Genomic DNA, 12,795 nt, shown 5'->3' on the forward strand with positions numbered 1-12,795 from the left:
AGCTATTTTGTAGTTTGGGGGATAGGGTGTGTGTGTGTGGGGGGGGGGGGGGGGGGGGGGCATAATCGGCCTCTATGTTAATGTAGAAGAGGTTAAATCCTGAGCGTTCTTCTCCGATGGCAACTGAATAATTGTTTGTCACACGTGTCAACCTCTGGTCTCCCCCTGCACGCTTTGTCGGGCATGAAGAAATGTTTAATCTCAGCACAGCTCAGCCCCCATCCAGTTCATTTTCCATTTTCACACCAGCCTGGCCTCATTCTACCCCCACGGAAAACAACAACATCGGTCCTCAGTCCGTCGGGCAATTTAAATTTAAAGTGGATTCTCCCCACATCAGCCTCCCTGGAGACATAGGGATGATGTGCAGTCAAATTGAATCCTGGGAATATGAATGGTTGATGGTGGAGCATGGAGAAAGAGAAAAGGCGAACAGAAGTCCCTTGCATTCCACCTATGTAAATGTTGTCCTATATTTCATCATGAAATGGAAACATTTTGGTGTGTTCTTGATTTTTTCTCCACTGACTGGAAAAATGAATACCTCTATGGACCCAATGGTATATGAAAATATGTATATGTTATCATGAGCCATGGGGGTGGTTGATTTCTTTCAAATAAGCTTGGGGAGATATGGTAATGAACTATTTAATATTTAATTCCTTTAATTTGAGCCAGGAGAGTAATCTTAAGAGAGGCCAGGGGGTGGGTAGAGTCTGTTTGCTCTCATTCCCAGAGGTTGGGAATTGAAGGCTGGCAACATTGGTTCTATTGATACTGTTCCATTATATACAATACAATTGACAGTCCATTTTCATAACCTTTATGGAAATGTGTATATCTGTTGATCATGTTAATCCGTTAATATGATTGACTATGAAAGGGATGCAGGAAAGGAGAGATAACATTCAGTTATTTGCTTAATTTTTTCTCTGAAGTGAAAAAATAGAAAAAAAGAAAAAAAAGAAATGTTTAACTTAAGTAGCTAATATATACTGGTATGTGCATTTAATATGTGCATTATCTCATCATCAGGTCAGAGTCTATTAAAATAAGATATGAAGGATCTGGGCCTTGGCTTTTCTGTAAAAGATTTTATGTCCTTGTCACATTTTCTTGATAGTGGTAATATGGCTGCAATAGAAAAGTTTTAGTTTATTCTGCTTCCAGCGATTTTCGTATCGTCCAGTGATCTTAAAAACGTTCTTTTTGGAAGCTGCTAAATCAGATGTGGCACAGCCGCGATATAAAGGATCATATTTGTGCAAAAAGAAATAAAACGTTGAAAGCAGACAGTGATGATTTTGGATGGCGGGCGCAGATGGGAAACACATGTCGATGGAGAGGCTTGATTTTGGCGTGATGACTCTTCCATGCTTCTTGAAGGCCCTGTGAGAGCCCCCCTCCCTCCCTCCCTCTCTCTTTCTCCCCCCACCACATTCTCTCTCTCTCTCTCTCTCTCTCTCTCTCTCTTTTTTTGGCCTCACCCTTCACCTACATGGATGTTGTCTGAGAGCACTATCCCTTCTCTCTGGCATTAGGAAGACTAGGCTTGGCCTCATAGAGATGGACACTTGCAATCTTTCCTTTTCCTGGCTTTATCTGGGATTGGTCATGGTGGACCTTGACTCAGAGTGAAAGAGAGAGAGAGAGAGAAAAAACTGAGAAAAGGATAAGAAAAGCTGTTTTATTGTTGTTGACGTTTAGTTTTGAAGTCCACTGGGTTTGTACTTCCTACTGTGTCTTCAAGCGGAAAAAAACAGAGTGAAATTAGCCATCAGAAATCTGCTCCACGGAATCCAACAGGCAGTGACCTCTTACCAAACTGACTTACACCACAGCCCCTGCACGCTCTCATCCACCCGTCTCTTTATGCTGTTGAGTCCAAATGTGAAAATGACATGCGAGACCATGGTACTGCATTCATAGAAAACAAAAAAAAAATGCACCCTGTTAAGGTGAGTCATAATGAGATTAGTTGGTTTAAATTCATACACTTGTTGCGTACACAGGCCTGACCCCCCTCGACCGTAAATAAGCATGTGTTTGTGTCCACCTTTGCCCAGGCTGAGCTGCTGAGCTGCTGGCATGCCGGTGTAAACCTGCTAGCACTTACAAGGCTGTTAGATATGGTGAGCGTGGAGGTGAGGCTTGGCATCTGGAATAATTTCACACTGGAAATGCATACCAGCCACGCTAACAGCGCCATGTGCACACTCTAAATCAGGCCCTTGGCTGCCCGCTCTCCGCTCTGCAAATTGGTCATAAGTCCGTCGTAATGGGTAGCATATGAATCCCATGGTGCCTGGGCCTGGGCAGTGGGAAGAGGGATGGGAAGGTGGGGGGAGGGGGGGGTGGTTGTGTTTTTGATGTTTTCATGCCGTTGTCTGTTTACAGTCAAACAGGACAAGAGAAAGCAGAACAAATCAGCTATTGGTAAATGTCGGCAGAGTATCGTTGAAGTGAAGAACAGTTCCTCTGCGGAACATGGAAATCACAATCACAAACATTTTGTTGTTTTAATCTACAGATTTTAGGACGGGAAGATGCTGCCACAATATGCTGGTGTTGTTTTTATTTGAGGGCTGATGTAATAGGCTTTTGCTATTTCATCGTTGTATCTAATCCAACATGATCTTCTTTGCCAACTTGGGTATTATTAGTTTGTCCCCTCACAAATGCTGGATGCAAAACCATAAAATGGTTAAGATTGTTGATATTTTTGTCAAGTAAACATTTTTTGTGTTTTAGAAATGGTATGACATCCAACAAGCATGCAGACATCCAGCACATACGTATATAAAAACATGTAGAGACCTCAAATGGCATGCAGCAAATAATAATGAGCTCCAAACAAACAAACCAAAAACTTTAAAGTGCTGCTTATCCCCCCAATCTCTGAAAAGCTTCTGCTGGCCCTGAATCTGCCGGGTCTGTGTGGGTCTCTGAAGCTGATGGCTGTGGTTGCCTTTGGACAGGTCCTGCTGTTTGATCATTGTTTGCATATTTGGAGGCTGGTGTCAGCCCCCAGGCCTCTCTCTCTCCCTCTCTGTCTATCTTTCTCTCTCTCTCTCTCTCTCTCTCTCTCTCTCTCTCTCTCTCTCTCTCTCTCTCTCTCTCTCTCTCTCTCTCTCTCTCTCTGTGTCTATCTTTGGTGTTGGCATGGCAGTGCTCTGTCTGTCTCTCTCTCCACGTCAGCTTTGTTTATTGTTCCTGTCACCTTGAGCTGCTTGCTGGCATTTGGAAAACATGCCCCACCACAGGCCAGCCCAGTAGCCTCCATCTCCACCTTTCTTTGTCCCTCACACACACACACACACACACACACACACACACACACACACACACACACACACACACACACACACACACACTCTCACACACACACACATAGAAGCGCGCACACACACTCTGTCATGTTGACGGGCATGATGAACGTCTTTGCAAGTCTCGACGGGCCCTGGTCTTGTGTCATCTCCCTGTGGCAGGCAGGTGCGAGGTCCCTACGGACATCTCTCCCTCTCTCCCTCCCTCTTTCCCCCTCTCTCTCTCTCCCTCCCTTCCTCTCTCTCTCCCTCTCTTTGTCCTCTTTCCCCTTGACCCATCACCTGTGCCAGCGCCCCTCAGCTTTTGACAGTGTTGACGCTTGTTGTTCTCCCCCCCCCTCCTCCCCCTCCCCCCTCCCCTTCCTGTAGAGTGCCCTGGAGTCCCGGCTCTGCCAGCTGTTCAAACACCTGCATGGGATCAGGCAGACCCTGAGCCTGGTCCTGGCCCCCGGCAGCGGAGCGGAGGCCCCCCTCGTCCCCCCCGGGCGGGGCCCCTCGGCCCTCTACGCGCGGCTGCTCAACCAGGCGGCGAGCTGCGTGCCCGAGGTGGACGGCTGCTGCAGTGACCTCCTCATCCTCTCACTGCTCGTCCCCACGGCCCCATGGGTGAGTGTCAGGCGGCCCACCTCTCGGGCCCCTCAGCACGGGGCCCCCCCCTCCTCTGCCTGGCCTGGCTGGGAACTCAGGAGGGGGCGGTTGGGACTCTCAAAGGTTGTTTGTGTTCCAAAAGCTTCAGGTAGTGTGTGTGTGTGTGTGTGTGTGTGTGTGAAAATGTTTCTAGTGTACTAGCTGACCTTTTTTCTCTTTTTCCTGTTTCTCCATCTATGGTTGAGTTTGTATGAATGCAGCTTATTAATTAAGTTTATACGTTTCTGTTGGGAAAGTTACATTACAAATAGCGGCATGTCTCCACACACATACTCTGAGTTAGCTGATTATACCAGTTACTTGGCTCGGGATTTGTGCTAATTAGTAAATGCTGGGGAAGACTTCTGCTTCCTGATCTTGGATTAGACACTTGCCAGCATAGTACAGACTGAGAGTTCTGTTGGCTCTGGGATATAGAGCACTGAAAGCTGCAAATACTATTTAGAGTCCCCACAAGGCCTTTGCGTGTGATTGTGTGTTCGTGTGTGTGTGTGTGTGTGTGTGTGTGAGTATAGTGTATTTATGAGTGTGTGTGTGTGTGTATGTGTGTGTGTGAGAACGTGTGCATGTGTGTGTGTGCCCGGCCCGCACAGAGGTGTTCTGAGGTATTAGTAGCCGCCCCAAGGTTGTGCGGATTTGGAAAAGTGGAACACTTTGTAATCAGGGGGATTAATCAGCATGAGGGCTGCGCGGCGCCTCAAGGCGAAGCGAGCTTATTGACACCACTCCGCCACACAAAGCAATTAAACACGCCTGCTCGTTTTCAGGCTCTGCCCCCCCCCAGGCCCCGCCAGCCACGCCTGCTAGCGCTTGCCCATCCGCCGCTGCTAAACATATTAGAATTGATGGCTTCCATCATTGATTATTAATTTCCTGTCAACTCCATTTTAACAAACACTCTCTCACCATTTGTTTGCTATTGAACATGTGGTCCGTAACTTAAGCTGTTGTTGCGATTTGCACACTGAAATCCTCCATTGTTATTTGGTAATGAGCCGATGAGCACGTCGTAAAAATAGCTAATGTTGATTCCTGTGGTGTGGAGGGGGTGTGTATTGACTCAACTGACACTCACTCTCACACTCACTAGTGATAAATGCGTTCTGATGTCAGTGGTAACGTTACTGCTTTGGAGTTGTTGTTGATCTTGATGCTTGTAGCGGTAGCTTGCAGCATGCGGAAGCTGTGTTGTATAAAGATCCCAGTTCCTCCCAGCACAGCAGGCTTTTAGCTGTTAACAACTGCAGCATGCTTACTTGATAGCTAAGGGGCTTGGGTATCTGCATCAGTGCCACCATCAGAGGAACCCCCCCCCCCCCTTGTACATACAGAATTACATATTCTAAAAGGCATACACAACTCTCATGAGTACACTGACATATACACACTCTCTTTATCTCTCTACACTTGCACACACACTTGCTGACACACAAAGCTTGGATACACCTTGGATATGCACTTACACATACACATACACATGCTTGCACCCACTGAGGATATATTTTGTAACACATACACACATAAACATACATACACACACTCTTGTATATTCAGAATCACACAAACATACATTGTTACACACACATACACACACACACACACACACACACACACACACACACACACACACAAACACAACCTGACTTCATACACTCTACCTTTATTCATATGAGTTCACTGACCCCCTGCCTGGCGTTCCATTCTCCTCAGCACTATTGACTGGCCTCCCGGTGGTTTGGGAAGGGGGTTGAGGAAGTGCCCTGCTCCATTGACTCCCCACGGAGGTCCTCTGCTGGGGCAGCCCCCTCTGCCGTGGATGGAGCGGCCAAGACCTGCGTTAACCCCCTCCCTACTACACACACACACACACACACACACACACACACACACACACACACACACACACACACACACACACACACACACACTCAAAAACCCCACTCGGGGCCTAAGGGCCCCAGCCACGTGCATTATTCATCCGCTTCTGAAATGATATGCCATCCGCATGTGATGGAGGAGAATGAAATCTGACACGGTTTTAAAGCTCACGGCGGCCCTCTCTCCTTCCCCTCGGCCGCCGCCAACACCCACCTCCAGGGAGAGCCGCTTTCAGATCAAACGTTAGCGCCTCTTAGGTGCTCCATCAGCAGCTTTTCAAAGCCACGTCCTGAATCTACACTCATTTACATGTAGACGGAGTGGAGGGTCTGTGCTCCAATCTCACTGATTTGGGAATGGGTACAAACATTAAAAGAAATCTACAAAAAAAAACACAAAAAAAATGCTCTGACTATGGGATGGCTTGACCGTCTATGGTCTCGCTGAAGCGGAGTTCCGGTGAGACCCGTGCAGAAGCAGAGGCGGTGCGGTGCGGTGAGGTGCGGTATGGTGAGGGGGTTGGCTCTGCTGCTACGGCGGGGCCTGGGGGCGCTCCCACCCCAAGAGGAGGCCCCATCTGTTAGGGGAGCAGCTCTGAGCTTCCTTGAGTGAGCACACACCCCACCAGGCACTTCTGGTTGGAATGGGAGGATGGGGCAGGCAGTGGGGGGGTGGTTGAGGGAGGTGGGGGTGTTTGGCCACTTCAGCACATGAGGCCATCCCCCTCCATCTTTTCTGCTCGAGCGGAGAAGCACATACCAGGAACTTCATCAGAAGTGGAGGGCATCCATCACTGTCCCCACATCTCTCCATGCACCCCCCCCCCCTCCTCTTCACAATGCTGGGGAGGAAAACGGAGCCCCCCAATCCTCCATCCCTAAAAATGTGGTGTTGGTGGTGCACCACAGACATGCTGACAAGATGGATGCTCCTGATGCTTCGGATGGGCATCGGGCGAGGTGCAGCCAGAGCGGCCCATCTGCTGGGCCTGTGCAGAGCAGACTCTGTGATTTATATTAATATTAGGCTGCGTGTACACACAGCGTTATCAGCCATTTGCGCGGTGTGGCCCTCCTGATGGAAGGTAATCGGTGCATAAGCGGCCCAGCGCCACGTGGTGATTCATCTCCCCATGACCACCCTGCCCCCAACCTCACCCCCCCCCCCCCCCACACACACACACACACACACACACAAATGCAAAAAGCCTCGCAGAGAGGCAACAACCTCACCCCCCCCCCCCACAAATGCAAAAAGCCTCGCAGAGAGGCAACAATAGCCCCATCCTCCCAGTTTTGAAGTTCAAAAAGGTGTGCTTCCATTAGGTATTCTGTCTGTTTATTCTCTCTCTCTCTCTCTCGTTTCCATTCTCTCCATTTTTTCCATGCTCTCTCCCTCCTTGTCACTCCAACTCTTTGTGTAAAATCTGTGGTTTGATGTGGCGGCAGGAAATGGAGGCGTGAGGTGAGCGAGAGATGTCACCCTCCATTGTGTGTGAGTGCGAGTGTGTGTGTGTGTGTGTGAGAGACCGCCTGATCTGCATAGCCCTGGTGCAGCACGGCCGGATCAAAAGGAAGGTTTTGGCCCCTGAGATGTTGCAGTTTGATTCAAAAGCCCTTTGTAGTGGGCACTCTGCATTTCTCTCGGGATGGAGAGAGAGAGAGAGAGAGAGAGAGAGAGAGAGAGACAGAGAGAGCTGGAGGGATAGAAAGAGTGAGAGAGGGAGGCAGAGAGTGAGTAAGAGAGGAAGTGATGGAAAGAGAGGGGGGAATAGAGGGATAGAGAGAAAGAGAGAGGATGGAGAGACAGAAAGGACAACCGCCTAATTAAAAGAGACAGAAAAACAGCAGGATTAGAGTCAGAGAAAGAGATCATGAATCCTCTCCCATTAAATATGCGTCGGGCCAGCTGTGTCCTCCTGCCTGTGTGTTGGTCTCCTCTCCAAAGCATTGCCTGTGAGGGTGGCTCGGTATCTGCTCCTCCTGGGTCTAATGGGGCCAACTCTCCACAGAGAGGTCTTCGTTTTGGAAATGAAGAATTCTTGCAACACCCCCTTCCTCTCGGTGGTTGGAGGCTGATTTGTTTCTAAGAGCCACTGAATATCAGCCAGCGCCTCTTTTAAAATAATCAGAGAGCTCTCCTTTGGCCCCATTTGGATTGATTTTCGCTCCAGGCAAGGTGAAGGAAACGCCGCCCGGCTACAGACAAAGCAGCACTCTCCAGACGTTAATGGTAGCTGACGGATTTTTTAGTCGTCTGGCAATCCAAACATATCTTTGAACTCTCCAATCCACAATTCACTTGTTTTCTTGTTTCAGCAACCAACATTCTTTGTTCTAGGCATACTAATGTCTCCTTAATGTCTCCTCATTACCTTAGTAATGACTGGCTCCACACAAGCACAACTTTGTTCAAGATGTCCTTCCTCCATGTTCACTGCAGTGCTTGGATGGTGGAATATCTCTGACACTGCTGGAGGAGTAGCATGCATGTGAAAGCTGCCACTTAGCTCAGTCTCACCCCCAGCGCTAAAAACCATTAGTAGTGCTGCTGATGCTCATGATTCATGCTGAAGGCTGTCTGTGTCTGAGGCCAGGAGCGCACTCCAGGTGTGAGGGGACGCCACACAGCTGGGAGAAGACGGGCGGATGGATGGAGGCTTACGTGGGGATACAGGAACCGGAGTACGACTCTTAGGGTCACATACTCCCACATATATCTGTAAACATACACACACACACACACACAGATATGCACTGCATATGGGTGTTGAAGCTATACAAGCTGCTATTGGTGAATGATAATCTGCACTTTCAGACATGAAATGTAAAGGTGTCTGAAAGTGTTCTCTAATTCACCTCCAAATGTGTCTAACATCTAACGTTGGCTTTTATCCAGGGGAGGGTATCCATATTTGTGCTCATGAGGATTAATATACAACACCTCAGAACTCTCTCAAATCACCCATGCACTGAAAATATGTAATGAATTTCCCAAGTCGGTGACTGGGCCGTGCTGAAGGCTATCAAACAGGCCCAGCAATTTCACTTACGAGAATAAGCCTTACATTTACGCTTTGAACATCGCAAAAATGATGGGGGAGGGGGGGTCCATTGTGCATACTCACTTCTGATCTTCAGAGGACTCGCTAACACCCGTCGTCCAAACCTCCCATTTCAGCTTTGGAGATTATAGAACTAACAGCACCTTGATGTTTAATTCACGTGTGCCACTCTTTAGACCACATTAATTCTTAATGCTATGGGGACTGAAAGGGAGGTGGGCAGACAGTCATAGGAGAAGTGGTGAAAAGCAAACCATGATGGCTGATATTAGCAACCTTAAAACTTCAGCTCAAAAACTCCACTGATGTGCAGTCTAACCGCCTCCCGCACAAAAGTACTTTCGCTCTTCCAAATTCACACGGGAGAACGAGGAAAATTACTCCACTGTGTGCAGAGGGACAATTTGCATGTGGAAGAAGATGCATCCCCCCTGTGCGAGCTCTCAGCACACATTTTGGATTGGGATCGCAGGCATGTAGGTGAATCCCTGCTGGAGTAATGGACAGACATATGGATGTGCTTTACTTGGAGATCATTACAGTGACTTATTTGCCAATACCCCCACCACCACCGCTACACACACACACACACACACACACACACACACATCGCTAGGCAGCCAGACAAGGGAGGAGGTGTGTGTGTGTGCGCTGCCCAGTGGAAAGCTGTCCTCCCTCTCCGCTCCGATGTGGGCTTTCGTGCCCGTGCATGTAAATGAGCGCTGCAAGCCGACGCATCACGCAGAGGGCCCCGACTAAATTAGCCACGTCTCTCTCCGATTGGTTGTGATTGCTTTGTCTGTCTGGCTATCAGCGTGAAACGTTCCTCTTGTTTTCCTCCACTTTTTGTGTTAATGTTTGGAACCAATTCCACCCCTCCCTTTCCCTACCCCCCCCCCCCCTCTCTCTCTCTCTCTCTTTGTGTATTTTTTTCCACCTCTGGAGCAAATGGGGAAAACAGATGCGCTCGATTGTGACGGACTGAACAACTGTCTCCCAGGTTCACCGCTAGTGAGAACATCAGTGTGTTTCCTGTCTGGAGCAATCTCCATCCGCTCCTTTTCTTGCCCACCCCCCCTCTCTCTCTCTTCCTCTCCAGGACACTAGATAAAGTCATATTTTTCCCTTCCCTGCGCTGACGGCCCCAGTGTGCTCGGTGCCGACTCTGACATCTTCCCTCGTGCTATAAATCCTGGGCTTCCCCTCCTCCAGGGGACGGGGGACGGGGGGGCACTCTATCGACGGGTATTTCAGCTGTTGGATAATTTAGTCTTTCTTTCCGAAGCAGCTTTGTGGAAGAAAGAGTAATGTGATTTTTGGGATGCACCGGGCCGCCAGTGTGGTCGAATATGTTATTATGACCGCCGCGCAGCGAAGCGCCATGTTAACCCATTCCATAACCACTCATTTCATGTATAGCGCCACCTAGTTAAACACAAAAAAGTAAAAATGAGGTGTTGTAATCGCAGGTATCTGTGACCTAACATAGTCAAAACTGCACGAAATTGGAAGTGTAGGATCATTATCACACCCTCTGAATGCATGCCAAGTTTCGTGGAATTCCATTCATGGGGGGCCACACAATAAATTAATTTATGTTACTATACACCAACTGGCCTGTAGGTGGCCGGAGACAGTTTTCTGTGAATATCTCGAGAACCGTAGGGCCTAGGAGGTCCACTTTTTTTTTGTATGTTGGTCTTAAGGGGGCATGTCAACCTATCCCATTACCAGTTATTTCATGTATAGCGCCACCTAGTTAAAAGTTAAAAAGCAAAACATTAGGCTGATATGGTCAAAACTGCACGAAATTGAAAGTGTAGGATCATTATGACACCCTCCGAATGCATGCCAAGTTTCGTGGACTTTCGTTCATGGGGGGCCTTACAATAAAATAATTTATGTGTACATTTAGTGACCGTACACCAACAAGGATTCCCGGGACACTGAGGCCTAGTCCTATCACCGCAATTAGGCTACTAAACGCAAGGCTTACCCAAGTTCTAGGCTATTCTGTCGCCACATTTATAATATTGCTATAAAACCTTCGTTAGTAACAGTCAATACTTTTGCCTGCATCAAATCGCGCAAATCTTGCATTTGCATTCAGTGTGCTACCATCGGCTTAACGTGAGTTCTAAGCGTCTTTGTATGCTTATATCTGATTATCGGCGCTGCGCAGCACCAGTTGTGATATTTATATTACGGAGTGTAATCGTAGGTAATGTCATGTATAGGGTTGGGTATCGTTTGAATTTGAACGATTCCGATTCCAATTCCGATTTCTTATTTCGATTCCGGTTCCTAGCGATTCTCGATTCCGATTTTTTTAAGAGGCTGGGTCAAAAAACGTTTAGGATATTTTAAATGAGCTAGCTAACCAACGGTCTTTCTCAGGGTATCTGCACATTTTCCAAGTGCAAATTTAAAGACTTTTAAGACCTTTTCAAGACATCTAAATGAAACTTAAGACTATAACACGGCAAAAAGATATATATGACTGTTTATGCAATAGTTTTTTTTCCTACTAATTTTAACCCCCACCCCATTTTGGATGTCTACAGAAGTTACCAAATATATTTTGGCGAAAGAAAAATAATTGTGTGTGAATTACCTTCAAAGCTATAAATGCCCAATTTTAGGGTCTGGGCTGCTTGCTTTTGAAGCTGGCTGTACATATCTGGTTGTGCTTACTGCTGAGGCTGACTGTTCTTCACCTGTGTCTGTAGTAGCCTAGGCTACTTGCCAAAGACATGTGCACTGGACTGGATTCCCTTCAATATTTTTTTCAAAGTTAGACTAAGCTATTTACATATTTGAATAAGCCTACTTTATATAATTTACTATGTGCATCTATTGTCCAATATGCAGCACAGCAAATTAAAGTTAATCCACTACTTTACATTACTTTGCATACCAGTTGTATCTAAACCAACCAAAGCTTGACTGAAACATTGTAAAACCATTGACTTGTTTTAAATGAATTAAGAGACAGGTCCTCCTCGCATGATCCTGCTGAAAACCGCTGGTTTCATCTCAAGCACGCACGTATTATGAACACACGTTTTTATGTAGCCAGTCGCCGACATTCAAAAAATATGCGGTAGTTCACAACTTTTGCGAAGTAGGCCTAGCCTACTGGGAAACGCTGGCAAGCAAGCTGCTGGCAGATATTACATGTAGGCTATTATAACTTAGACAGATATTTTCTTCCCTAGGCTAGGCAAGCAACACGTACACGCTGGAAAGATGCAAACAGATCAACTTAAGTATTTCCTCCTAATTGCGAAACACTGCACATAATTTGACCAACAGTCTTCGCGTCCATAGTTTGTGAAACGATGCTGCGTCCGAGCAACGATTTTAGATGCCAAGCGCAACTCCAAAAAGGAGAACAAATGAGCATCCGGCTTGAGGCTGCGCCGGACTCCGGACAGGGCTTTTAAAATCCATATGTCCGGCCTAAATTCAAACGTATGGCCAACCTATTGCTCTTTCTTTCTCTTGCTCATTCTACCGTAGGCTTCCTCATTCCACGTAGGCTACCTGTATATCTCTCTGGCCTCAGCTACACCACGAAAACGTCAGGCATATTATTTTGTACATAGGCCTACTGTATTATTACTGTTTTCACTCTAACCACACCCGTGAAAAACATCTTCACTCTGCAACCACTACACTTCCTCCCGTAGCCTAATAGCCTAGTCACTTATACAATTGCGTTTTTTAAATACACGAAACTGGATTGAGACATCACTCGCTCTCTTGCACTCGCTGGCGGTCCCATACGCACATTTAATACCTCTCTTTCGAAAATTCAGTTGTATTTAAGACTATTTAAGGATCCGCGGGAACCCTGCTTTCTGAATGAAATAGTCT

General features: G+C 47.2%; 1 protein-coding gene across 1 annotated transcript in view; it reads left to right on the forward strand.

The window, feature by feature from the left end:
• The window catches only part of LOC143106125 (uncharacterized), a 48,157-nt gene that overhangs the window by 17,436 nt on the left and 17,926 nt on the right, over positions 1–12,795 (forward strand). The window contains exon 5 of the mRNA XM_076270316.1: positions 3,696–3,932. Coding sequence (XP_076126431.1) covers positions 3,696–3,932 — 237 coding nt within the window. The remainder of the gene's footprint in view (positions 1–3,695; positions 3,933–12,795) is intronic.

Source organism: Alosa pseudoharengus, unplaced genomic scaffold, assembly GCF_046254945.1.
Source record: "Alosa pseudoharengus isolate Yale_2024_CS ecotype anadromous, Long Island Sound unplaced genomic scaffold, YU_APseudo_1.1 YU_APseudo_1.1_scf_6, whole genome shotgun sequence".
In the NCBI taxonomy this organism is placed as follows: Eukaryota; Metazoa; Chordata; class Actinopteri; order Clupeiformes; family Clupeidae; genus Alosa; species Alosa pseudoharengus.